This window comes from Rana temporaria, chromosome 4 (assembly GCF_905171775.1).
Source record: "Rana temporaria chromosome 4, aRanTem1.1, whole genome shotgun sequence".
NCBI lineage: Eukaryota > Metazoa > Chordata > Amphibia > Anura > Ranidae > Rana > Rana temporaria.
Window position 1 is genome coordinate 446,801,955 of NC_053492.1, and position 26,634 is coordinate 446,828,588.

Sequence of the window (26,634 nt, forward strand, 5' to 3'; positions counted from 1 at the left end):
TTGCTTTTAAATGTCCTTATTTCTTCTAAAAAAAATCCTCACTTCCTTGTTCTTCTGTCTAACTCCACACAGTAATACGAGGCTTTCTCCCTGGTGTGGAGTGTCGTGCACGCCCCCTCCATTGAACTACAGGAGAGTCAGGACGCCCACCAACACACAGCTCCTTTCTCTATCTGCAACGTAGAGAGCATACTGACTCTCCTGTAGTCCAAGGGAGGGGGCGAACACGACACTCCACACCAGGGAAAAAGCCTCGCATTACTGTGTGGAGTTACAGACAGAAGAACAGGAAGTGAGGATTTCTCAGAAGAAATAAGGACATTTAAAAGCAAAATGGAAGGATGAGGTAAGTGAAGGAGGACTGCACTAAGGTAAAGGAAGCTATTTAGGAAAAACATTTTTTACAACCCCTTTAAGATGTCAACACACAGTCTAAATGGCACTGTCTTGAACAGAGTGCTATTCCTCCCACTGACACCAACCACTGGCCATTTTTGCTCCTGCTGACGCCATTAATCCTCCTACTGACACCAACAATGGAGCCTTATTCTTTACATTGACACCAACGATGGAGTCTTATGCCCCGTACACACCATCACTTTATGTGATGAAAAAAAATGACGTTTTTAAAAACGTCACTTTAATTGACCGTGTGTGGGGGAAAACGTCGTTTTAGGTCTTCTAAAAAACGACCAAAAAAAATTGAAGCATGCTTCAATTTTATGTGTCGTTTTTCAAAACGTCAACTTTTACTTCACAGAAATTGACCGTGTGTAGTAAAAAACGTCGTTTAAAACAACGTTTTTTCACCCACGCATGCCCAGAAGCTACTTATGAAGCAAGCTTCAATGGAAAAAGTGGTGAGAACGTAACCTCGCTTTGCTAGAACATTGTGAGAAAAACGATGGTGTGTAGGCAACTTCGTCTTTGAAAATTGAAGTTTCAAAAACGTCATTTTTTACTTCACAGAAAATGTCGTTTTTTTTCATCACATAAAGTGATGGTGTGTACGGGGCATGATTCCTTTCATTGACACCAAAGATGGAGCATTATTCCTTCCATTGACACCAACGATGGAGCCTTATTCCTTCCATTGACACCAAAGATGGAGCCTTATTCCTTCCATTGACACCAAAGATGGAGCCTTATTCCTTCCATTGACACCAACGATAGAGCCTTATTCCTTCCATTGACACCAACGATGGAGCCTTATTCCTTCCATTGACACCAACGATGGAGCCTTATTCCTTCCATTGACACCAAAGATGGAGCCTTATTCCTTCCATTGACACCAAAGATGGAGCCTTATTCCTTCCATTGACAACAACGATGGAGCCTTATTCCTTCCATTGACACCAACGATGGAGCCTTATTCCTTCCATGGACACCAACGATGGAGCCTTATTCCTTCCATTGACACCAACGATGGAGCCTTATTCCCTCCATTGACACCAACGATGGAGCATTACTCCTTCCACTGACAGCAAGGATGACACATTAAAGCGGTTGTATACCGCTGGACCCCCCCAAAAAGTAAAGCCATAATGTGTAATACAAGCACATTATGTGACACTTGCCTAAAAACAAAGCTGTTCTAGCGCCACAGGGGCTCCCATTTTCACCCGCCTTGCTTCTGGGTTCGCGGGGCTCTGGCTCTGTGACTGACCGGAGCCGCAATGACGTTACTCCTGCGTATGACAGCCGCTGTTCACGCCACAGGGTTTTAAAGGAACGGCATTGGTGGCTGTTCCATCAGAACACATGCGCCAGTGATTTCACTAGCTGCATGTAATGTTAATATCTCCTAAGCCATGCAGGTTTAAGAGATATTTACACTACCTATAGGTAAGCCTTATTATAGAATGACCTATAGGTAAAAGTCAGTAAAGGAAGTTTACTTCTTCTTTAAGTAGGCGGTATTATTCCTGGACTGCGAGTCACAAATATTAAGTCATTCTTTACTCCCACTGCTCACTAGTTTTGAGGAAAATTTTACTCACACAAGCCACCGACCCTGGAGCACAGTTTACACCCACTTTTGCCAGGGCAATCGAAACTCCCACTGCATACAGTCTCAGCCCTTCAAGGTCTGCAGAATAGTGAGCTGGCCCCCTTGATCGTAAGGTTTGAGGACCCTTGCTCCAAGACAGGAATGTCAAACTCAATTTCATTGTGGGCCGCCTCAGCAATATGGTCGTCCCTTAAAGGGCCAGTTATATCTGCAAGATTAGATGTCCAGAGAACTCCCCCTTACATCCGAAGGTAAGAGTCCCCCACCCTACCTTACATTACAGTGCACCCACCTTACTATGTGCTGCTGCTCGGAAGAAGCTGCAGGCGGAACTGGGAAGTAGAAAGTGCAGGGCCTGGAGAAGGACCAGAGGAGGGCTGGAGTCAGCTGCCAGAGAATTTTTCATAAACTGGTCTCAGGTGATAGACATACAAGGCTAGGTGCACCTGAGACTAGCAGCAATAAACCACAATGCAGGGGGGACACAAAAAAAAAAAAAATGAAAAAATAGAAAATTTTAAAGTATGCACATACCTTTCTTCAGCAGGTCGGTTTCTCCCGTCTCTACCAACTTCAACAGCAGGACATACTCCATTGGACAGCACTTGTACTTCTCGTGACACTGTATCAAGGTATCCAAAGCGGCTGAAGGATCATTCCTACAGGAATAGGAGAAATTGGAGGGTTTGCTTTTATGTTTTATTTATTGAAGGCTGTCAAATACAATAAGCAAATGCAGCAAAGTGGCTTCCTAAATGGTGAAAATAATACTTGTAACTCAGTTGTGTAGGCAAACGGAATCCTTAAATCCATAAACTGAATTGGGAGAGAAACATCGATCTTATGGTCGATCCTTCCCATGAATTTTAGTGGGATCGTGGACCAGGGATGAAACCCGGTCTTTACCGGTTGTAGAATGGGAGTGAGGTTAAAGCCTCGTACACACAATCGGACTTCCAACTGACTTGTCAATGGATTTTTGTCCGAAGGGCGTTGGCTGTGAACTTGTTCTACATACACACAGCAGGACTTTTTCAGCCAACTTTCACCAAATCACGTTTTTTCAGCTCCCTACCGCCACCCTGTGGGCAACTTCTGCTATTGTTGTCTGATCTTTAGCATTGGTTCTGAGCATGCGCGTTTGTACTTTGGACTTTAGTCTGATGGACTTGTGTACACGCGATAGGATTTTGCACCATCGGACATTTGTTGCCGGAAAGTTTGTCTGCTCTCACAGCGAACATTTGTCCGATGAAAAAGCAAAAAAGTTTGTCTGATGGAGCGTACACGCGGTCAGATTGTCCACTAAAACAGGTCCGTCGGACATTTGTTGTCAAAAAGTCAGATCGTGTGTATGGGCCTTTAGAGTGAGGAATTATGCAGCTCCCCGTTTATGGAAATACCCAGGTATTTAAAATGGTGCACCAACCAAAGGGGAGTAAGATTGCCAAATCTTTATTCCTTGGGTCTAAAGGAAACAACCTAGATTTAGACCAATTGATAAACATCCCTGAGAGAAAGACCCAGGGATTGTGGGATTTGTAGTTTCTTCACTGGAAGTGTCGATTCTTAAACTACAGAAAGAGATCATGTATTAACCTGTGCAGTGCCATGTGGCATGCCTCATATTGGAACACCAACAGAAACTACTAACAAAGGAATGCAAAGATTTACTCTACTAAAGGCTGGGCGTACAGGGTACCAAATTACACCATGATCAAAGCACATCTTAGGCAGATGAAAAACACAAGGTGCAGGTAGGAAGATTTATAATGCTTTTAAAAGAGAAGTACAGGAAAATAAATATATTTTAATCATACTTTTCTAGGTGGATGCTGCATCTGTCCCCCTGCTGGCTCTAAGACTGAGAACTGAGCGATTAAACACAACGCTGATTGCTCGGTTCTCAGAACTCTGTGAGAAAAGAGCCGGTGACTGTTAGTCACGGCTCTCTGCTCTGCCCCACTGCGCTCACTGAAGTGCTTGGCTGGAGAGGGACGGGAGTGTCCGGCTCAAACTCTCATCAGCTCGTTGAAAGCCTGAGCCGGGTGCCAGTCCTGGCATGTGGGCGGATCTTGACCATATGGTCGTGGTCTTTCCCGAGCCTGTACTGGCTCTGTGATGTCAGCTGACAACAGGCTTCAGCCAGCTGTCTGCTGAAAATGTATCACAGCGGTGCACAACAAACTGCACTCCTGTGATTCACAGGAGAAGTACAGCCAAACAAGCTTTGGCTGTACTTTTCCTTTAACTTTCGTGGTCGGAAAAAAGAAGATTACAAAGGGTGTTAGATTGACTTGCATATTCAAACGAATCAGTAGCTGGTATTGCTAGAACCCTAGAACAAGGGTGTTTTAGGCAGTGAATAGTCCAGATCATTTTAAGGGATTATTTTCAATCTGTATATCTTTCTATTTATCAAAAGAATTCACAGCTCTTCTATGGAATACACTCAGCCGATATTGTATTCGCACTGCTGCTTTTATCATCTGCGTATCTACCTAATCTGCTGTAGCCTCTAGCTGACAGATATAAAATACGAAAACCTCTTGAAAGGTGAGATGGATGTCGTGAGACGTTAGAGAGAGATCTATAACGGCACTAAAAGACAGACTTGCCTGTAATTTCACACTCGGCAACAAATGCCACTTTTCAAGATGATGGCAAAACAATTATGCTATAGTATGGCCTGACTATACCCAATCCCCACAGAATGAACAGAACTGTTTTAGGTCAAAACGATTAATTAATGAACGATTATAGTGCCAGTCAAATGGACAAGCTAATTGACTTCAGTCACAGAAAACATGATGTGAAAAGATATTTCTCAGAGGACATACAGTGATGGAAGAGACAATGGGGTAAAATGGAATAAAAGGCTCTCGAACATAAAAGACAAAAGTGCTGTTGTAAAGCCAAAGCATAGCACATTAGTATTTCCACTGTAAACCTGAATACACCAATTGTAAAATCTGAAATAAATCAAATTTAAGTAAAAAAAAAAAAAAATCCATCAAATTTTAAAAATTAGATGCAGAACATGGACAGTTAAAAGCAGAACTCCACTTTTCAACCTCAAAAATGTAGATGTGCTCCAAAAAAATAAAAATAAAATTAAGACAGGACATTGGACAGCAAAAAAATCAAATAAATAAATCAAAGTTGTGGGCCAACTCAGGAGAACACCTCTGACTCCGCATGCCTCATATGTTTGTGGTAAAGCAGTACCAAAGAAATGCTCATGACCACAGTGTGGGTCCCTCAACGGACTACAAGAAATAGATTTTAGGTTAAGCAAAAAAATCTATTTTCTTTCTAGCCCATTGAGGGTCGCAACATTTCACATTGTCCTAAAGCAGTCGAACTGAGGAATGGGCAACAGTAACAAAACACCAAAAAAAAAAAAAGAAGAAGAACAAATGGGGACTGCCTGAAAGACATTAAAGGGGTGGTTCACCCTAAAAACTACTTTTTTTTTATTACAATGGCCCCCCACATTACAATACGATTAAGGCTATTATTTTTTTGAAGCTGTACATACCTTTGTACAGCATATTCACCCGTTGCGAGTCCCACGGGAGTGGGCGTTCCTCACATGTCTGTGATTGACATTTTGACCAAAAACGAGCTCCCCCCGTCGCGTAAGCCGCGTCACGATTGGCGAAAAGAGCCGAACGGCGATGCGCATGCGCAGTATAGCCTTAATCGTATTGTAATGTGGGGGGCCATTGTAATAAAAAAAAGTAGTTTTTAGGGTGAACCACCCCTTTAACAATTGGGCCACAAATTCTTCCCAGTGACAATAGGGCACAATTCCCCCCATGGACACCAATGATGAGGCACAATTACTCCCACTGAAATAAAGGATGGGGCAGTCCAGAGCTATGAGGACCACTGGAACGCCTTTTATCTAATCCTGTGAAGCAGGCAAGCAAGGAGTTTTTGTAAGGAAAGGTGCAGATCAGGGAGTACCGTATATACTCTAGTATAAGCCGACCCAAATACAAACCGAGGCACCTAATTTTACCACAAAAAAATGGGAAAACGTATTGACTCGAGTATAAGCCTAGGGTGTCCAACTGCATGCCTCATTGTGCCTCACTGTGTCCATGTGCATTCCTCACTGAGCCCATGCCTAGGCTGACGTTTAACATGCGAGTCTATGGAAGGGGTGCCCGGCTTTGAAAAATCGGTGCTCCCCGGCCAACAAACTTTGCACACTTGTAGAGGAAGAGTGGGGCTATATGTGAGCTACATTTGCCGGACAGTACTGGGTCCTCAAAGTCCAGGAGATTAGGCGCAAAAAGGTGACTTAAGTATAAGCAGAGGGGGGCATTTTCAGCACACAAAAAAAACGTGCTGAAAAACGCAACTTATACTGGAGTATATACCGTACTGACTCCACAGTGACACTAAAGCATCCACTGCTTCCACTAGAGCAGGGGTCTCAAACTAGTGGCCCTCCAGCTGTTGTGAAATGACGAGTCCTATGACACTTCTGCCTGTGGCAGTCATGCTTGTAACTGTCAGTCTTGCAGTGCCTCATGGGGCTTGTAGTCTCGCAACAGCTAGAGGGCCGCCAGTTTGAGACCCCTGCACTTGCAAACAAATCTGTTGAATTTGTTGCTGAACCTGGAGGTCTACATCTGGCATAACCCACTTGTGACAAGTCTAGAAACACCTCCAGGGGTAGGCACCATTCCCTAGCTCCAGGCTGTGCTGGGGAAATCTGACAGTTTAACAGAATGCAAACGGGATTGCTATGCCGAAGGCAGAATCTGATCTACCTCTCTAGAAGCATAAAACTTCTGGTTCCTCCCTGATGGTTGATGTATGCCACGGCCATGATACTGTTCAACTGGATCTGTACCCTATAACCTAGAGCCGGTGACTTGTCCTGAATGTTCCCCTATGGGGGAAGTTCCTCCACTGACTGCGCAGGCGCAAACTTCCCGACGGAAATCCCCGAACCTCGCCCGGCATCCAGGCTCATTCTTTAACATCCCCGTGGATTGGAGGATGTTAAAAAAAGAGCCAGGAGGCCGAGCGAGCGAAGCGAGCCGTCCGAGCGCAGCGAGGACGTGAGGCCGACTGGCCACTTACCTCACTATCCACGTCGCCCTGGATGCCGGCCGCCGTTCGGGGATTTCCGTCAGCAAGTTTGCACCTGCGCAGTGCTTGAAGGAACTTTCCCGATGGCTGGAACCATCTCAGCGCATCAGTTCGCGCATGCGCTGGAACTTCCACGATAGCTGGAACCAGCATGTCAGATCACCGGGATATGCAATTAGCAGACCTCCAGATGTTGCAAAACTACAATTCCCATCATGCCTCTGCCTTTAGGTGTCACGCTTGTGGCTGTCAGAGTCTTGCTATGCCTCATGGGACTTGTAGTTCTGCAACAGCTGGAGGTCCGCTAATTGCATATCCCTGACCTAGAGGAACAAAACTGCAGAACAACAAAATCACCTTAAAGTTCCTGAATGTTGAAAGGGAGATTAAATTCTTTAAACCCCCAGTCGCCTGCACGAATTGGGTGCCCAGGACTCTCCACCTGACAGACTGGCATCTGTTGTGAGATTCATACAGAAAACTGGAATAGAGAACTTCTGACTCCAGAATTGAATTTCTAAGCCACTCAGTCACGGTCTTTGGTCAGAAAAACTGGTTTATCCAAAGACTGGACCGATTTGTCCCAAGATGACTAGGATGTTAGGAGTAGTTATCAAGTAGATCAAATAGAATTGCCAGAGGTGGCGACCATCAGCTCCAGGGCACTCATGCAGAAGTGAGGTCGAGGGCTATGTTGTCCTTCAGAACCTGTTCCAAAAGAATTGGTGATGTGTTGAGAGAATGGGGACATGAAGGTACACATTCTTGATGTCTACAGAGCCCAGAAAGTCTTCCTGAAGAAGGAAGACTAAGACAGACCTTATGGATCCATCGAAAATTTCTCAGCCTGAACAAAAACATTTAAGGGCATGGAGATCCAGCCAGATGTCACTTTTGCTTTGAGAGCTATGAGCAGGTTGGAAAAAAAAAACCTCTAAATTTCACCACAAGGACTCGAGCAATGATGCCCTGCTCCAGAAGTTCTGCCAAGACTCCTATATTTGCTCACACAGGCAGGTTGGATGCAACAAACCAGGGAGGGGACTATCTTGTAGCTGGAAGGAAACAAGGCCTGTGTATGTAATGAGCAAATACGGCTGCCCCCAAGTGCATATATTACAAATTAAACCTTTTAAAGCTGGCCAAATACGCAACGATCAGATTGTACAATCTCCTTGAGAGCCAACACTGTTGTACCTACCTGATTGGATACAATGGTTTCTTTAGGCATGCCTCAACTCTATATATTTGTTATCAGACATCATCGTACGAGATGCGAATGCGTGCGGCAAAAAAGTGTTACAAAACCCAGGAGCCTGCATTCACTAGATCTGGTCTCCCACAGTACACAGAACTTGGAAATGCCATTATTTTAGTAAATATAAACTGCTAAATACCTTTTCTCATCAGCAGTATATAGCAGTTTTGTGACTTCTAGCAGTCTCTGCTTAAAAATTATAGGATGAGTATTCCTTCTCCTCTGACTGTCCTATGAGGCTGCAGGACCCCTGACCTTCTGTCTGGACAGTGCTGATTGGCCCTGTGCTGATCACATGTACAACACCCACCGCTCACTCTCTTTTTTTTTCAGCAATACACACTAAACTGACCATGTGCAGAGTGACTCCAAAGGCTCTGTAATATCAGGAGATGGATTGGGGACAGTTGAAGAACCAGAGAAGACAGGATCAAAACATCCCTTTTAAACATGGCTGAGGATTAACCCCTTAGGTTCCAAAGCAAGTATAACAAGCATGGTTTACAGCATATACAGACTGATTTTACTGTTGTGGGTTTAGTAACACTTTAAGCATCCTAATTCTACCTGAACTTCTATCACAGTCTGGCTAAAGCTTGTAGGAGTTTTAATTCTCCTCTGTCCTTTGAGGCTGAATGATCCCTGACACTCTGTCTGGACAGTGATGATTGGCCCTGTGCTGATCACATGCACCACCAAGAGAAAAAAAAAGCCTATCCAGCAATGCATACCAAACTGAGCATGTGCAGAGTGACTCAAAAGGCTGTCTTATCAGGAGAAAAATAAAAAAACAAGCAGCTTTAGTGAACTAACTTACCTGTGATGAAGGATGTTCCAGGTTGAGCAGGTAACAACCCTGCAGAAATATTCACTGCAGGGATGCCCGTCCTCTAACAGCCTCTTTACAGAAGACCCGAACTTTAAAAAGTTCCTGACAAAGACCCAAACTCCCTCTTCCGTTAAGAAACTAGTTGTGGTGAAAGCAATGAAAGTTGTTTTCCCCTTGGAGTAGGAGGGACTAAGGGGTGAGTCCTTGTCAGGAACTTTTTCACAGCTGCTTCACAGATGACCCCAAGCTATTACCCCCCTCAGGGCAGGAAGTTTTGAGACAGGAAGCATGGGACATCCCAGGAATAAAGATTTTCACAGTATCCAACAGCTTGTAAAAAGAGGGATATCCTGTATTACAGGCGGTTTCTAGATTCTAGAAATTGTGCCTAGGCAGCACCTTGAAAGAGTTATGTTTTGGCTTAAATGCTCCTGAAAATGAGCAGTGGTGTTCCCGTGCCTTGAGTCTCTTAGCTGTCTGTCTATCTACAGAAAAGGCACAAAATTTAGAGTGCAATTTGGTGATGTTACTACGGTGTTACTCACAGTTCTCCTTGCTGGAGAGGAAGTTGTATCTGAGGACCTGCAGTACAAGGATCTCCGTGCTTCATCTGTGGGTCTGCGCTTTCTCCATCTCTCCTAATGCTTTTTCAATATGACCCCACCCAGTCATCAGATCACCAGTAACCAAGGGGACAGCCGACATGAGGAAGCAAGGCCCTGTTTCTACCAAGATTGCTCCCTCAATTATAGATGGAGAAAAGCAAGACAAAAAACGAGGACCTGAGGAACGGCAGCTATTCTAATTAACAAAGTATTAAATACCTTGCCGTGTCTGCAGTAATTTTATTTTTTATAAAGGTAAAAGGAACTGAAAGGTTTGCTTTACCCTGCTGTAATAGAAAACGGGTTATAGTTAAAAAAAAAAAAAAAAAATGAATGTTTGCTATCACTAAATATAATCCATTTACACTTTCAGCTATTTTCTGGGTGAAAGGGCAGACAGGTAACTTTTCAGTAACAGACACGCTGCCAAACCCTTAGGGGGCATTCCTAATTGTCTTGAAGGCATAAACTAGCAATTTGTGCACAACATTTTTTTTTCTAGAACACTTATAAAAAAACTCGTAATAAGATTTATTTTAGTATTTTGTGAAGAAACTTTTGTATGCACAAAATTGTTTCTTTCCAAGTTAATATACAGTACTGTGAAAAAGTTTGAGGCAGGTGTGAAAAAAAAAAATGCTGTATATTGAACCCAAACTAAACCCTCTTAATCAACACTCAAACCTTATGCTGCTAGCACTAGTAAATAGATATACCTGTATCTATATATCATATTTACTGGTTTCAAACTTTTTTATTTAAAAAAAAAGTAATTATTTTTGGTTACATCCTGGTTTACAGGCCTAGGCACCAACAATCAAACTATATTAAAAGGATAAAGTTCACCTTTTGACAAAAAATAATAAATGCACTTTTTTTTTGCAGGTAATTATTTTTTGTTGGAGGAGCCTGTAAAGCATTGCACCAACGATCGGCAGATCGTCAATGCCATGTACTGTAGGTCTCCTACAAGCAAGCCAATACATACGGACAGGAAGAATCAATGAACTACCACAGCGCCATTGAGAACTACAAGCCAACATCCGCTAAGGCTGTCAGGTGTGAATGAGTGATGCAGGCGGCGCCCCGCGCGACAGTGTGCATGTTTTTTTCCAACAGCTAGCAGGGGGAGAAGATGCCCTGCTAGCTGAGCTGTAAAAGCAGGGGAGCTGTGCCAAGTCATTTCATAACCGGTTACATCCAAAATATGGGTGTAACATGTAATGAAAGGTGAACTTATCCTAAAAAAAAACAAAAAGTGTGCAGTCCCTGGGGTGGAGCTAGATCTGTGCCGTCATCACGCACAGGCGCGCTGACGGGACCGCTTGATTTTTCCTTCTACATGCAAGTTCAAAAACCATCTTAATAAAACTTTATTCATAATTACTGCACTATGAGGCTTCTCCCTTTCTGTTTTTCAACCAATGGTTGTGTTGGAGTGAGTTTGGTGGCACATGGCCTCGGCAGCATACTTTTACCGTGGGGACACCTTTGCTGTAACCTGACAGGGTCACAAACCTAATTGGAAGTAATGATGGTGAGAGCATCGACCCTTCTTTGGATACAACGGGCTTGTGATCTCTTTTTGAGATCATTACTGTTTGGTAAAAGGCTTGACTCTTTTGAATCAGCACTTTTCAGGGCAACTGGTGGTGAGTAACTCTTAAGACCTTAACAGTAGCTCAGGAATTTAAATTTTTAATGATCTCTGATATTATAGTCATTCCTTGTTTGATAACATTGACTGACTGTTCATTTTATGTTCTACCAATTTCTAAGATTTAAAGAGACCGCACACTTTTTTCTTTAAATAAAATGCCAGACATCCCAGGAGTCTTCAGGAGGGAAGGTGGGAATTTTTTCAGCCAAGCACAGCCGTGCCCCAATGCCTTTAAGAAACAGAAATGTTATTTTTTTTTATCAATTAACAAAATAAAAAAAAAATGAAAAGGAGAAATCTAAATCAAAATTTGGTATGACCGCCCTTTGCCTTCAAAAGAGCATAAATTGTTCTAGATACAATTTTTTGAAGGAACGCGGCAGGTAGGTTTCTCCGAAAAGCGCAAGTTAAATTTTTTGGGTGGAACTCTGCTTTAAGAGGACAGTAGCACAAAACTGGAGTCCTTTGAAGTGGGCAGTGTCCCCAGCAAAGCCTGTGCCAGCATTCAATCATATGACTACAAGCCATGTACTATACAATTAAGAGATATAGATCTATATATCAATACACACACTATATATATATATATATATATATATATATATATATATATATATATATATATAGACTGATATTAGTGTGCGAGTTAAGACATTACACTCAAAACTTTAGCTAAGCAGCAATTTACCTAAGGGCTTAGTTGATTGATTGAAAAGCTCTCAAAACCTGAAACCACTAGAGGATGCTAAAATGGGAATTAGAGGGTAGGATGGTGAAAATAATGTAAGGGCAAATCCTTTCAGCTTAATTCTTAAGTAGATGCAGTCATGGAGTGAAAAGATGACTAAGACACCTTTCTGGTATTAGAGATAACCCTTTCAACTCGGCAAATTCTAGTGACCAAATGGAAGTTGGCAAATAAAACAAGGGATCTTTCAACACAATTAGAACACCAGTCTACACATTCTAAATATTCATTTCTAAAATTAAAAAAAACACATAAATAAAAAATTATTCTTTAGAACCACTTGATTTTTTCATAGAACATTTTCCAAGGCCTGTTCTTTTTCGTATTGGGTCCACTGTGTAAATTAAGTGGGATTAGAATCCCTTTGAGTTTCTACTTTCCATCTCCACCTGCTCCCTTGTTATAATAAAGACGTCTATACAGTATACAAGAGGCATTATGGAAGGTTTTTAGATTTTAAGATACCTTCTCCTTGTTCTCTTCCACTTTTAGGTGGAACTCCACTTTAAGCTTGAACTTCCGCTTAATCCACTCCTTGCCCCCTTACATGCCACATTCGGCATGTCATTTTTTTGTGGGGGGAGTGGGGGCTTCAGGAGGAGTGGGACTTCCTGTCCCACTTCCTCCTTCCGCCCAGGGACTGCTTAGGTGATACGTCACGCGTGACAAGTCCCAGGCGATCGCCTGACCAATCACAGTGCACAGCGCCGCTCGTGCATGCGCAGCGAGTGCCTGGCCGTGAAGCCGAAAGCTGTCACGACCGGGTGCCCACACTAAGAATGAAGACGCCTCCCTGATGTTGTATAGGATTCTACGACTGTAATATATCGTGTGTCTCTGAGCTGCAGGGGTTTTTGTCCCCCTATTTTTTTTTTTGCCCGGAGTTGTCCTTCTACCCGTGAACGATGGCCTGCTGAGACCATTGTGTTGACTTGAGCTCCCCACCTTATTTTATGTAACCAGATTGCCTCGAATCATATTTCGGTATGTACCTTAGCCAATTTTTGTCATGACCAATGTCTGTTTTCTTCTTTCTGTTGAATGTTTTAAAATTCAATAAACAGATTTACAAAAAAAAAAAAGAATGAAGACGCCGGCCGGAGAGGGAGCAGAGCTCCAGCCGGCGCGTCGATGGACCGTGGAGCAGGTAAGCATCTGTTTATTAAAAGCCAGCAGCTATGCTTTTTGTAGCTTCTGACTTTTAATAAACATTAAAAAAGCCTGGAACTCCGCTTTAATACAGGCTTTAGAAAGTTTTTGTTGAACATTTTTCTAGCTTAAAGTGACTGAACGATCACGTTGTAAACAACTTAGATTAAAATGATAAAAACTGCAAATTATTTGTGTATAGATATTAAAAAATCAATACCCTTTTTTCCCTCTAAGTGATCACATTCCCTCTGTTCTCAGCTGCATAAGAGCTGGGGGAGGAGCAGCAACAGAACACTGAACTTCCCAGTAAAAGTGGGGGGGGGGTTCTCAGGACAAGTCTGATTATTGGAGGAGAGCAGGCTGAGTTCCCAGCTAGAGAACGGACCATGATGTGCTCTCCTGCTCAGTTTTAATAGTAAAGCAGAGGGACTGGTAGAAATACCAGGTATTTCACACAAAGGCAGCAATACAAAAAAACAGGCGTCATCTTCATACAAGTTGCCAAATGTATTGCCTTTATGTGCACGTGAATTTGAATCGCATTCCAGCCTTAGTCCATAGGGTTCGATATTTGCCCACCCTTTGCAGCTATAATTCACCCCAAAAGGTGTTCCATCGGGTGTCTCCACCCCAAACTTGCTCATCCACACTATATTGCAAAACATTTTGGGCCACCCCTCTAAATCATTTGCTGGAGGGGGGATTATGATGTGAGGTTGTTTTTCAGGGGTTGGGCTTGGTTTCTTAGTTCCAGTGAAGGGAACTCTTAAGGCGTCAGCGTACCAAGGCATGTTGGACAATTTCATGATCCCAACTTTGTTTAATACGTTTTGGGGATGGCCCTGGCCTGTACCTACATGACTCCGCACCAGTGCACAAAGCAAGCCTTCTCATCCAACACCAGTGCCTGACCTCACAAATGCACTTCTGGAAGAATGGTCAAACATTCCCATAAACACACTCCTAAACCTTGAGGACAGCCTTCCCAGAAGAGTTGAAGCTGTTATAGCTGCAAAGTGGGGACCAACTCAATATTGAACCCTACGGACTAAGACGCCATTATCGCTCATGTGCGTGTAAAGGCAGGTGTCAATACTTTTGGCAATATAGCGTATCAGGAATATGAAATGTTGGTGTAACAAACACTTAATGAACGCTAAGTGGGTTAATGGAGCAATGCAAAAAGTCTCCCTCTTAAGGTAAAATGGGGTAGAACAACATAGTCCTCCTTTGTCTATCGGTGTGGCAATGAAGCAGTACAGATGAGACAGGACATGGTCGGTGCTTCTTTGTGTTAAATGCTGCTTGCATCGGTTACTGGCCATTGTCACACACTACACTGAAATGAAGTTGGAGTGGCTTTCAAATTATCAGAGTATTGTTTTCCTGCTTAGCGGGGTTCTGGCCAGCTCTGCTGATACTGTGCACAGCTAGGAAAAAAGCTTTGCAAATGCAATATCAATGCTCTGGAAATGCTGGCAAATGGTGTTCTAATTCTGCTAGTGATTGAAAAGCGATAGGCAAAAAGTAACTGGCAAAACAAATGTAAAAAAGAACTTAGAAATCAAGCAGAACTGCCTGGCCAGGAAAGTGGGACCTGGGGAAAAAAAAATAAGCACCAATTCAGACCACTGCTCATGAAGAAGCTAAATTTGTCGTCTCCAGTGACCTTGTTTCTGTGTTAAAAATGGGGCTTCTCTTTACAGTGACAATTCAGTGCCATGGCCTACCACAGGGATGCCAGGACTAACGAATCTGGATGCCTTTTTTGTATGCGGAAAACAAGGCCCCATGCCTTTGTTTTACAAAAAAAAAATGTAAAAAATATTTCCAAGGGCTTGTGTATGTGCGCATTTGTTAAAGGATAAGTTCCCCATTTTCTACTAATTTTTAGGGTGCAACATATTACTAAACTAACTGCTCCCAGTCCTTCCCCGTTTTGACATCGGGCCGGGGATTTTCTCTGCACATCCACTGTCACAATAAAAAAAAAAAAAAACAGCAGTCATTCATTTACAGAGTTTTCTGAATGAGAACTGCAACTACCATCATCCATGTCAGCTGGCAGTTCTCAATGTACTACCAGGGCACCGACAAGCACTCTAGGTAGTTCATGGAATCTTCCTGTCCGTGTAAGGTACAGGCAAACGGTTACACTGTGTCTGCAGGAGCCTGAGGGTTGTACCCACGATCTGCTGATTCTAATAAAAAAAACATTTATTTTTTCCTTCAAAAAGATGTGCATTTATTATTATTTTTTTTTTAAAGGTGAACTTATCCTTTAATATCAGAAATACTTGTCTCTAAAAGTCAACAGAAATGCACAAGTAGCCTAATAATGCTCAGGAACTGGTGCAATGTGGGCATTTGTGAAGAAACTCATACATTTTCCCAAACTGATCTTATCTACTGTTCTTTCAGTTCAGACTCTTAAAGTGTTGCTAAACCCAGGACCCTGCATTTACTATATCTGGTCTCCTACAGTACACAGAACATGGAAATGCAATTATTTTAGTAAATATACCCTTTTCTCATCAGCAGTTTATAGCAGTCTTGTGAGTTCTATCAGTGTCTGCTTAAAGTTTTTAGGGGGAGTTTTCAATCTCCTCTGACTGTCCTATGAGGCTGCATGACCCTTAACCCTCTGTCTGAACAGTGCTGATGGGCCCCTGTGCTGATCAGATGCACCCCCCCCCCCAATAAAAAAGCAATACACACCAAACTGAGCATGTGCAAAGTGACTCCAAAGGCTCTGTACTATCAGGAGATGGATTGGGGACAGTGGAAGAAGCGGAGGATCAGAGTAGACAGGATCAAAACATCCCTTTTTTCACAATGCAGAGGATTAAAGGGGTTGTAAAGGTATTTTTTTCTTTAAACAACAAACATATCATACTTGCCTCCACTGTGCAGTTCATTTTGCACAGAGTGGCCCCAATCCTGGTCTTCTGGGGTCCCTCTGCAGCTGTCTTGGCTCCTCCCCGCTACAGCTAAACCCTGTTCTGGGAAGTGCTCTCCCAAGGGGGGTTAGCTTGCGGGCGTGCTCCAGTGATACAGTCGGCGGCCATAGCCGCCGACTGTATCACTCGGCCCCGCCCCTCGGCGCGCCGCATCATTGCCTTGATTGACAGCAGTGGGAGCCAATGGCTGCGCTGCCATCAATCTCCAAAAAAGAGACACCGCAAGTTGGGGGAAACCATCACGAAATGGCGCCCACAGCATTTTGTGGCTCAGGTAAGTAAAACGGGGGGCTGGGGGTCCCCCCGAGAGTGCAAGGTGTTGTTTCACCTTAATGCAAAGGATGCTGAAAAACATGAAGGTTTACAACCCCTTTGGTTCCACAGTGAGTACAACAAGCATGCTTTACGGCAAATACAGACTGATTTGACTGTTGTGGGTTTCGTAACACTTTAGGCACCCCAATTCTACCTGAATTGCATTAGTGTGATTAAAATAGCTTTGCTCTGCTGGAAGGAAAGGGGGCTTTTGCATACTGGGTCCTCATGGTGCAAAATCCCTAGTTGCACCTTTTCTGCTCAGCCACAATAAAGGGGAGTCTTCAAGGAGACTGGTGTTGCAATTACAACTAATCATCGCCAAAAGGAGGAGGAAAAAAAAAAAATTAACTGTGTTGAAGGCTTTGTAATTTCCCTAGGTACAATTTAGCTGTCACTTATTTAAAAATTTACTCAAACATGCATTTCGAACAGTGCTAACTTCACATGTCAAGTGCTTTCCAGCCAATTAAGTCTACACTGGAAGTCTGTGTTAAACAACTGAATGATTAGACAGGATAGCTCATTTCCTTGCTCTTTTGTTCAGCATAAAAATGCCACATTTACATTATCAGACACTACAGGATTTTCTGACAGAGAAAGGGAGAGGGGAAAAAAAAAAAAGAGAGAAGAAAATAGGAAGCCCTATCGAACGGTGTCCGTACAAAGCACATCAAGCCAGTCATTTACCAATCATCCTTCAAAACCCAATAGCCGTGAATGTAACTTAATTACGACCCAGCGATCCTTGACGAGCAGCCATCTTATCGCTGTCTTGTCCCGTTAGGGCAAGCTCCTGCTTTATTCCTCTGCCTTCAATGCTAAATTTCTAATTGCGATAATTGTGTAAGAGAACCAAACTACCTTTTAACATTGTGGCAAGGAGAAAAAAAAAACACTAAAATATGCCAACGTATAAGAGATGGCGGAGGATAACGTGCAGATCTGACAACTTTAAACTGGTGATGGTGCTTGGAAATGAAGAAAAGAAGCCCCAATTTTTAGGGGACAAAGGTTAGAAATGATCTTTACACTTTGACAACTGAAGCTTGATCGCAACATACCGATACATGCTGGAGGTGACGGTTGGATTTGAGGTTCTGCACATCTAACTGGTTGCAATGGGTAACAATGACAAAGGCTGAGGGACAATTTTAGGATTTAAAGGATAAGTTCACTTTTTAGAAAATAAAATTATATTTTTGTTTTTGCAGATAAAAAAAAAAAAATATGCATTTATTTTTTGAGCCTGTAAAGCAGGGGCCGGCAACCTTTTTACAATTATGGGCCGGATTTAATGTATGTGAATGCATGGAGGGTCACATTCACTTGCAAAGATAATAATCTGGACCCCTTTACATTACACAGCCTCGCACTTCTGGATCCCTTTACATTACACAGCCCCCCTTGCACCTCTGGACCCCTTTACATTACACAGCCCCGCACTTCAGGACCCCTTTACATTACACAGCCCCGCACTTCAGGACCCCATTACACAGCCTCGCACTTCTGGACCCCTTTACATTACACAGCCCCCTCCTACCCAGCCCCCCCATGTTATGCTTAAAAATTACACACACATGGAATAGTGACCAACTACAGAACGTGAAATCTCCATAAGCGATTCTTTAAACATTTCTACAGGTTATCAGTTTGGAGTTACAGAGGAGGTCTTGAACTAGTGTAAAGGCTGGCCGAAGGCTAGCCTGTGTTTGTGGGAGGAGTCTGCTGAGTACTTAAGCCTCCTCCCACGCTGGGTCCTGTGTTGGCGCCTTTTCAGGTGTTTGAACCGGCCGGCGGACGTCACTTCCGGTTCCAGACAGAGCGGTGGTTTGGCCGCAGCAAGGGGTTCCTCTCCTGGGCACAACGGTGGACCTCCTGCCCACCCACCCCCCTCCATTTATCCCTGGGGTTCACCAGCATCGTGGGTGCAGCCCGCCCGCTTCTCCCGGCGCTCATGTCGGGGGGCTGCGGGAAGGTCGTCCGGCCATCCTCCACCCACTCTCTACAGTGCATCAGCCCGCTTCTGCCGGCGCTCATGCCGCGGGGCTGCGGGAAGGATGTGCGTCCATCCTTCATCCACCCTCTCTCTCCAGCGCATCAGGGAGCCGCCCGCCCGCTTCCCATGGTGCTGCCGCTGGAGGGGGAGGAGGTCTTCTGTCCATCCATCCACCCTTCGCTGGGCTCAAATCCGCGCCGTCCGCTTCTCTCTGCCATCCCCGTGTTCCTTCCAGCATGGGGCGACCGCCCACCTGCTTCGCCCGGCGCTCATGCAGAGGGGGGGTTCGTCCCTCCACCGGCCGGTTCTCCTCACTGACTGCAAACACGTGCGTCATGGAGGGGACGCCTGCATGGTCCTCAAGGTTCGGGCTCACACGAGGGGGAGCACACCTATTCTCTGGGTGAACACTGCTGTACGAGAGGGAGGGGGGCCGGCCGTCCGTCCATCCACCCTCCCACTCCTCCGGGCACACGCCGGCATTTTGCGGGGGTCGCCCACTCCTCCTCCCTGTCGGTTACAAGCTCATGAGGGGGGGGGGGTCCGTCCATTCACCCACCCTCTTACTCCTCCGGGCGCACGCTGGAACTTACAGGGCCACCCGCTGTCCATGCGGGGGGGGGGGTCACGTTGGCAGCATGGGGGGAGACTGTCCACCATTCAGCTCCCGGGGTTGTGCTAGGAGGGAACCACGTGCGTCATGGAGGGGACGCTTCCCGGTTCTCCCTGGCTCCATGCGTTCTGGCGCACGGTGGGGGGAGCTCACCTACTTCTCCGGGTACACGCTGCTGCACGACGGCGGCGTGAGGGGGGGGGGGGGTGTTTCACCTTTCTGCCAGGATTGGTTGGAGTGGGTGTGTGATCAGTGTTACAGTTAGTGAGTGCATTTTTCAGTCAGGTTCAGTATGCATTCATGTCACGTTGCTCAGGTTAGTCATGTTCCAAATATTTACGTTTCTCATGCGACGACGTTCTCATGCGACGACGTTCTCATGCGACGACGTTTCTCATCCGATGACGTTTCTCATGCGGTGACGTTCTCATGCGGTGACGTTCTCATGCGGTGACGTTCTCATGCGGTGACGTTTCCCATGCGATCTTCTCATGCGATCACGTTTCTCATGCGATCACGTTTCGTGTGGTAGTTATCATGCGACTACATTTCGCATGGTAGTTCTCATGCGATCACGTGTCTCATGAGTCATGTCCTCATGTGTTTACGTTTCTCATGCGATTAATTACGTTCTCATGCGATTACGTTTCACATGGTAGTTCTTGTGCATTACGTTCACATGCGATCACGTTCTTATGCGATCTTGGTTTTCACGAGGCTTGTCCTTGTTTACATTTCTCATGCGATTACGGTTGGCATGGTAGTTCTCATGCGACATGTCGCATGGTAGTTTTCATGCGATCACGTTTCTCATGAGACATGTCCTCATGTGTTTACGTTTCTCATGCGATTACATTTCTCATGCGATTACGTTTCACATGGTAGTTCTCGTGCATTACGTTCACATGCGATCTTGGTTTTCACGAGGCTCGTCCTTGTGTTTACATTTCTCATACGATCACGTTTCGTGTGGTAGTTCTCATGAGACTACATTTTGCATGGTAGTTCTCAGGCGATCACGTGTCTCGAGTCATGTCCTCATGTGTTTACGTTTCTCATGCGATTACGTTCTCATGCGATTACGTTTCACATGGTAGTTCTCGTGCATTACGTTGACATGCGATCACGTTTCTTATGCGATCTTGGTTTTCACGAGGCTTGTCCTTGTTTACATTTCTCATGCGATTACGGTTGGCATGGTAGTTCTCATGCGACTACATGTCGCATGGTAGTTTTCATGCGATCACGTTTCTCATGAGACATGTCCTCATGTGTTTACGTTTCTCATGCGATTACATTTCTCATGCGATTACGTTTCACATGGTAGTTCTCATCCGATCACGTCTTTATGCAATCACGTTTCTCTCACGAGTCATGTCCTTGTGGGTTACGTTTCTCATGCGATTACAGTTTGCATGGTAGTTCTCATGCGACTACATTTCGCATGGTAGTTCTCATGCGATCACGTTTCTCATGAATCATGTCATATGTTTACGTTTCTCAGGCGATTACGTTTCACATGGTAGTTCTCACGCGATTACGTTCTCATGCGATTACAGTTCACATGGTAGTTCGCATGCAATTGTTTCCCAGGGTAGTTTCTCATGCGATTACGTTTCATGTGTTACGTTCTCATGCGACCACGTTTCTCAAGCATTATGTTGTCTCATGCATTACGTTTTTCATGCTTATGTCCTCATGCGATTACATTTTTTCATGCGATTGCGTTCTCATGCGACCACGTTTCTCATGCATTACGTTTTCATGCTTGTGTCCTCATGCGATTACGTGTCCTCATGCGATTACGTGTCCTCATGCGATGACGTTTCTCATGCGAGTTAGGTCCTCTTGAGTTACGTTTCTCGTGCGAGTCATGTTCTCATCAGCATCTTCAGTGTTCAGGCGCAGCGTTTCTCCCTTAGCGTTCTGCCCCAGGTTCCTGTCATGGCATTTCTGCCTCGACGTGTCAGGCTCAGCATTTTCTCTCATACCATTTCTGCCCACGTTATCTGTCATACCATTTCCGGCCGACGATTTCTGTCATACCATTTCCGGCCGACGATTTCTGTCATAGCGTTTCTGCCCCACGATTTCTGTCATGGCGTTTCTGCCCACGATTTCTGTTGTAGCGTTTCTGCCCCACGTTTTCTGTCATGGCGTTTCTGCCCACGATTTCTGTTGTAGCGTTTCTGCCCCACGATATCTGTTGCAGCGTTTCTGCCCCACGATTTCGGTCGTAGCGTTTCTGCCCCACGATTGCTGTCGTGGCGTTTCTGCCCCACGATTGCTGTCGTGGCGTTTCTGCCCCACGATTGCTGTCGTAGCGTTTTCTGCCCCACGATTGCTGTCGTAGCGTTTTCTGCCCCACGATTTCTGTCGTAGCGTTTTCTGCCCCACGATTTCTGTCGTAGCGTTTCGGCCCCACGATTTCTGTCGTAGCGTTTCGGCCCCACGATTTCTGTCAGGGTTGGTCTGTCATAGCGTTGTCTTCTTTGTGGTTACCATGTGTCATTTACTTGTCCACGTTGCACCTGGGTTGGTTAGCTAGTGCTCACATCTCGGCATCTGTCACGTCTACAGATACGTACGGGCTGAGGTTTCGTTTCTTAACACAAGGGGGGGGGGGGGGGCTGTTGGCATGTTCATTCACGCACAGTGGTCTAAACGTTTTGTTCATATTCTCATACTTGGCATTTCTGGCTCTGCGTCCTAGCATTCCAGTCTCTGCGTTTCTGGCCCAGCGTTCCTGTCTCTGCGTTTCTGTCATTTCTGCCCCAGTCTCTGCGTTTCTGTCATTTCTGCCCCAGTCTCTGCGTTTCTGTCATTTCTGCCCCAGTCTCTGCGTTTGTCATTTCTGCCCCAGTCTCTGCGTTTCTGTCATTTCTGCCCCAGTCTCTGTGTTTCTGTCATTTCTGCCCCAGCGTGACGGTCATAGCGTTGTCTGTCATGGTGGGGTTGTTTCGTTGGTCATCATGTCGTTGTACTTTGTCATGTTGCATCCTGGGTTAGTTAGCTAGTACTCGCATCTCGGGATCTGTCACGTCTACAGATCCATACGGGCTGAGGTTTCGTTTTTAATGATTGTTGACCACAATCTTCTCGCCTGTATACCATACGTCATACGTTGCACATTCATTCTTACACCTATACGACTACCCACCACGCTCCGTGGGTACACCAGCCCTGAGTGTTCAGTTAATTGCCTGTGTCTGCGCTGCAGGTTACTCGGGCTCATTTACCACTCGCACAAGGGTGGGGGGGGGGCTGTCTTCAGGTTCATTCACGCGCAGTGGTCTTGACGTGTCTGCTCATGTTCTCGTACTTAGGTAGGTGCAGAGGGGGTGGTTGTTGTTGCATGTCTGTTGTCTTGTTTACTGGTTTATGTTCCTAAGTCTGGGAGTCTGGCTTGGTTCCCATGTGCCATGATACTATTGCCTAGTGCATTGGCCTTATATGCCTTCTCCAGGTAGCTGACACTTACTCTCCTGCCAGTTGTTCTTTTTGGCTATTACCCTCTCACTTCCCCATATCAGCATGGGTAGGCCAGGGGTTGGGGGATTTTCACAGAGCCACTTCACCGGTGCCCGGTTGAAGGATTTAATCTGCTTGGCCCTTGCTCCATTTCCCCCAGGCATCCTCTTGTCACAAGCAGTTAATTCTTTGTGGTGGGGTTGTCTCGGGCATCAGGCTTGATCCATCTTCTTGGGTCATTGAGTTCTGAGCGGTTTCACAGGTTCTATAGGGGGTTTCTTCTCTCACAAAGTCATGGGTCGGTGGGGTTCTCCTGTCATAGTGGATACGTATACGGTTGCCTTCCAGGTACACGCTACTCCACTGGACGGATTGTTCTCTACCCTTCTACACCTAAATATGTGTCTTTTTGCCCTCTTCTCAGGCATACCGACCAGCTAGGCCAAGGCACACCTCAGGCCTTGGGTGTTAGGGTTATCACAGTTCATACTCGAAGACTCTGACTACAAGTGTAAAGGCTGGCCGAAGGCTAGCCTGTGTTTGTGGGAGGAGTCTGCTGAGTACTTAAGCCTCCTCCCACGCTGGGTCCTGTGTTGGCGCCTTTTCAGGTTCCCCACCCACCCGTTCCCCCAGCTTCATACACACTTTTTACTCTTTCTACATTTCCACATTCAGGGTATGCCCTCTTCTCAGGCATACCGACCAGCTAGGCCAAGGCACACCTCAGGCCTTGGGTGTTAGGGTTATCACAGTTCATACTCGAAGACTCTGACTACAAGAATTATCGCTCTCGCTGTAACAATCGTGGCGATAAGTCACATGTGTGGTTTGAACACAGTTTACATTTGCGGTTGCGACTTATGTATGGGTATCTTGTGCGCGTGAGCACGGAGGGACGGGGCGCTTTAAACCTTTTTTTATTTAATTGTTTTATTTATATGTAAACATCCCTTATGACAGTAATAGGCAGCGACGGGTACTCTTTATGGAGAGATGTGGGTTCTATAAGACTCCAAATCCCTCCTTTGCACTTAAAAGCATTGCTTGGGATAACAGCCGAGCGGCTTCTTAGCCGCGTCGGTTGTTATCTCAAGAAGGCCGAACCCAAGTTAAAATGTCTACGGACCGAGTGCACGTGAATTGGGATGGAATTAGAGCGGATACTGCGAGCCAGGCCTTCTCATTTAACATGAGTGCCTGACCTCACAAATGCGCTTGTGGTAGAATGGCCCACAGACACTCCTAAACCTTATGGACAGCCTTCCCAGAAGAGTTGAAAGTGTTATAGCTGCAAAGGGTTGACCAACTCAATATTGAAGCCTACGGACTAAGACTGGGATGCCATTAAAGTTCATGTGCGTGTAAAAGCAGGAGTCACAATACTTTTGGCAATATAGCGTATCTGCAGTGTGAGATTTAAGGTACAGCTGCCACTGATCGATAGTCCTAGCAGAGTTAGAATGGGATTTTGTGATATTACTTCTGTGCGGTTTACTGTTCTCCTTGCCACTTGGGACTTTGGCAGGAGGAAACAAAATACTTCCTTTACCAAGATGTCTCCCTCCACACAAGGACAGTGCAGGAGTGGTAAGCAAGCAAAACCAGCAGACTATTAGCTTGCATAAAAAGGGGAATATACTCCAGAGATAAAACAATAATCTTGCTACTTTCTAAAATTCTGGTCCAGCCACATCTGGAGTATTTTGTCCAGTTCTGGTCACCAATCCTCAGGATGGATGTAACTGGAGAGAGCCCAAAAGAGGACAACTAAATTAATAAGAAGGGTGTAGGACCTACAGGTACAACAAGCGCTAAATATATTCTCCCAGGAGAAGACGCTTGAGAGGAGATATGATCATAGTATGCAAATATCTCAATGGTAATCTCAGCGTAGGAAGAAAAAATTTCAGTCTCAGGGAGTGCAAGACAACACGGGGGCCACACAATTAGATTGGAGAACCTTAAGCTGCGTAGGGGGTTTTTCACTGTCAGGCCGATAAGGATGTGGAACACTCTTACACAATTGGTGGTGTTAGATGGGGGTTCTGATATTTATAAAAAGGACTCTTGGACGTGCATCTTAGTGAACACAACATGCAGGGATATGGGAAATGATTACCGACATTGACAGCTACACAGGTTAAACTGGATGGACTATTGTCTTTTTTCAACCTTACATACTAAGTCAGTAATATGGCAAAGATCAGCTGCAGTGAGACCACAGTTCCTATTTAAAGCAGAGGTCTACCTAAAAAAAAAAAAAGAAGAAAATTAAAAGCCAGCAGCTACAAAAACTGCAGCCGGTGACTTTTAATAAATGGACACTTGGCTGTCCAGGGTGCCCGGGATATCGGCAGCCAAAGCCGAGCAATCGTTCGTCTCTCGCCTGCCCTCGCTGCCATCCTCTGTGAGGGGATCAGGAAGTGAAGCGTTGCTGCTTCACTGCCCGGTTCCCTACTGCGCATGCGCCAGTCGCGTGGCGCATCCTCACTGGTCCCCCACTGTCTTCTGGGACCAGTGAGTTTCCCAGAATACAGCGCAAAGGGGGGGTGGGCGTATCTATTCCCGGAAGTGGGTGCAAATACATGCATTATACCTCCCCTGAAAGGTCCCGGAGGGTTCTGAAAAGCGGAGGTTCACTTTTTGTGTGGACCTCCGCTTTAAGGAGATCCTGTCTCCTATCTTATACATTATCCTGTCTCCTACCTTTGATTACAGAGAAATAGGGATGAGCTTCTTGTTCGAGTCGAACATCGTATGTTCGATCGGTCGAATTGCGAACGTTATGGGCCGTTCGCGACAAATTTGAGTGGCGCGTCATGGCCCATAATTCACTGTGGCATCGCAGTGCATTGCTAACTGATGATTGGCCAAGCATGCACTATGACCCGCATGCTTGGCCAATCACAGTGCCGTCTGTACAGAGAGCCGTAATTGGCCAAAGCCAGGGTGGCACTATATAAGGCCACCTGGAAGTCGATATGAAATTTGTGGTTGGAGCTCCGCTTTAAACAAATTATCTACAGAGAGAAACAAAGTAGCCAGGGCGTCGGATTAGTAAAGTGTAACTATATTTCTTTACAAAAAAAATCCACACTTGCGTATAGGCAAGGGAAGTGGAGCTCTGAGGTAGGGGGTATTCATCAAGTAAACGCAACACAGACTGCCAGATCAGTGACCCAGACCCACCAAAAAGCATGCCAACAGCGGAGTCTCACGGCCTACCTCTAACACACCAATGCAACTACCGATGCTAGAAAGTAGGCAGGTGTAATGCGTTTTCAGGGGCTCCTAAAGCGCATTGTGCCTGCCCACTTCCCTGCATCGGTGGTAGCACTGGAGTGTTATAAAGAGGCCGTGAAACTAGTGCTTTTGGCAGGTTGGGATCTCCATCACCCGGATCACTGGTCTGGTGGTCAGGGTTGCTGTTATTTGAATGAATACCTCCTACCTCGGAACCCTTGCCTATATGCAAGTTTTATTTAAATAAAAAAGTAGTAATAGTAAATAAATATGCTTACAATTTTACAAATCCAGCGTCCTAGCGACTTTGTTTCTCTCTGCATGCGATTATGGTTCTTTCCCAGAATTGAGGATTATAGCCTGCCCAGTACGGCCATACATTGACTCGCTATACATTTAAAGGAGTTGTAAATGAAAATAAATGTTTCACCTTAAAGCGAACTTCAACCAAAAATCAACTTTCTGCCATTAGATCCAGCATACTGCTAACATCTGCAGTATGCTGTTTTTTTTTTTTTTTTTTGTACTTATCGTTTTATCAGCCTATGTTATCCGGCTCCGAGCGGGGATTCCTTCCGGGTATAGGCGTTCCTAAGCCAAGCGGAGTTGATTGACGGGCTGCTAAAGCGCGTCACGCCTTCGGAAAATCCCCGAAGTG

The 26,634-nt window shown here is 45.1% G+C and overlaps 1 protein-coding gene across 1 annotated transcript in view; it reads right to left on the bottom strand.

Moving 5' to 3' along the window:
• The window catches only part of LRPPRC (leucine rich pentatricopeptide repeat containing), a 253,528-nt gene that overhangs the window by 101,227 nt on the left and 125,667 nt on the right, over positions 1-26,634 (bottom strand). Inside the window, exon 24 of the mRNA XM_040351539.1 lies at positions 2,546-2,670. Coding sequence (XP_040207473.1) covers positions 2,546-2,670 — 125 coding nt within the window. The remainder of the gene's footprint in view (positions 1-2,545; positions 2,671-26,634) is intronic.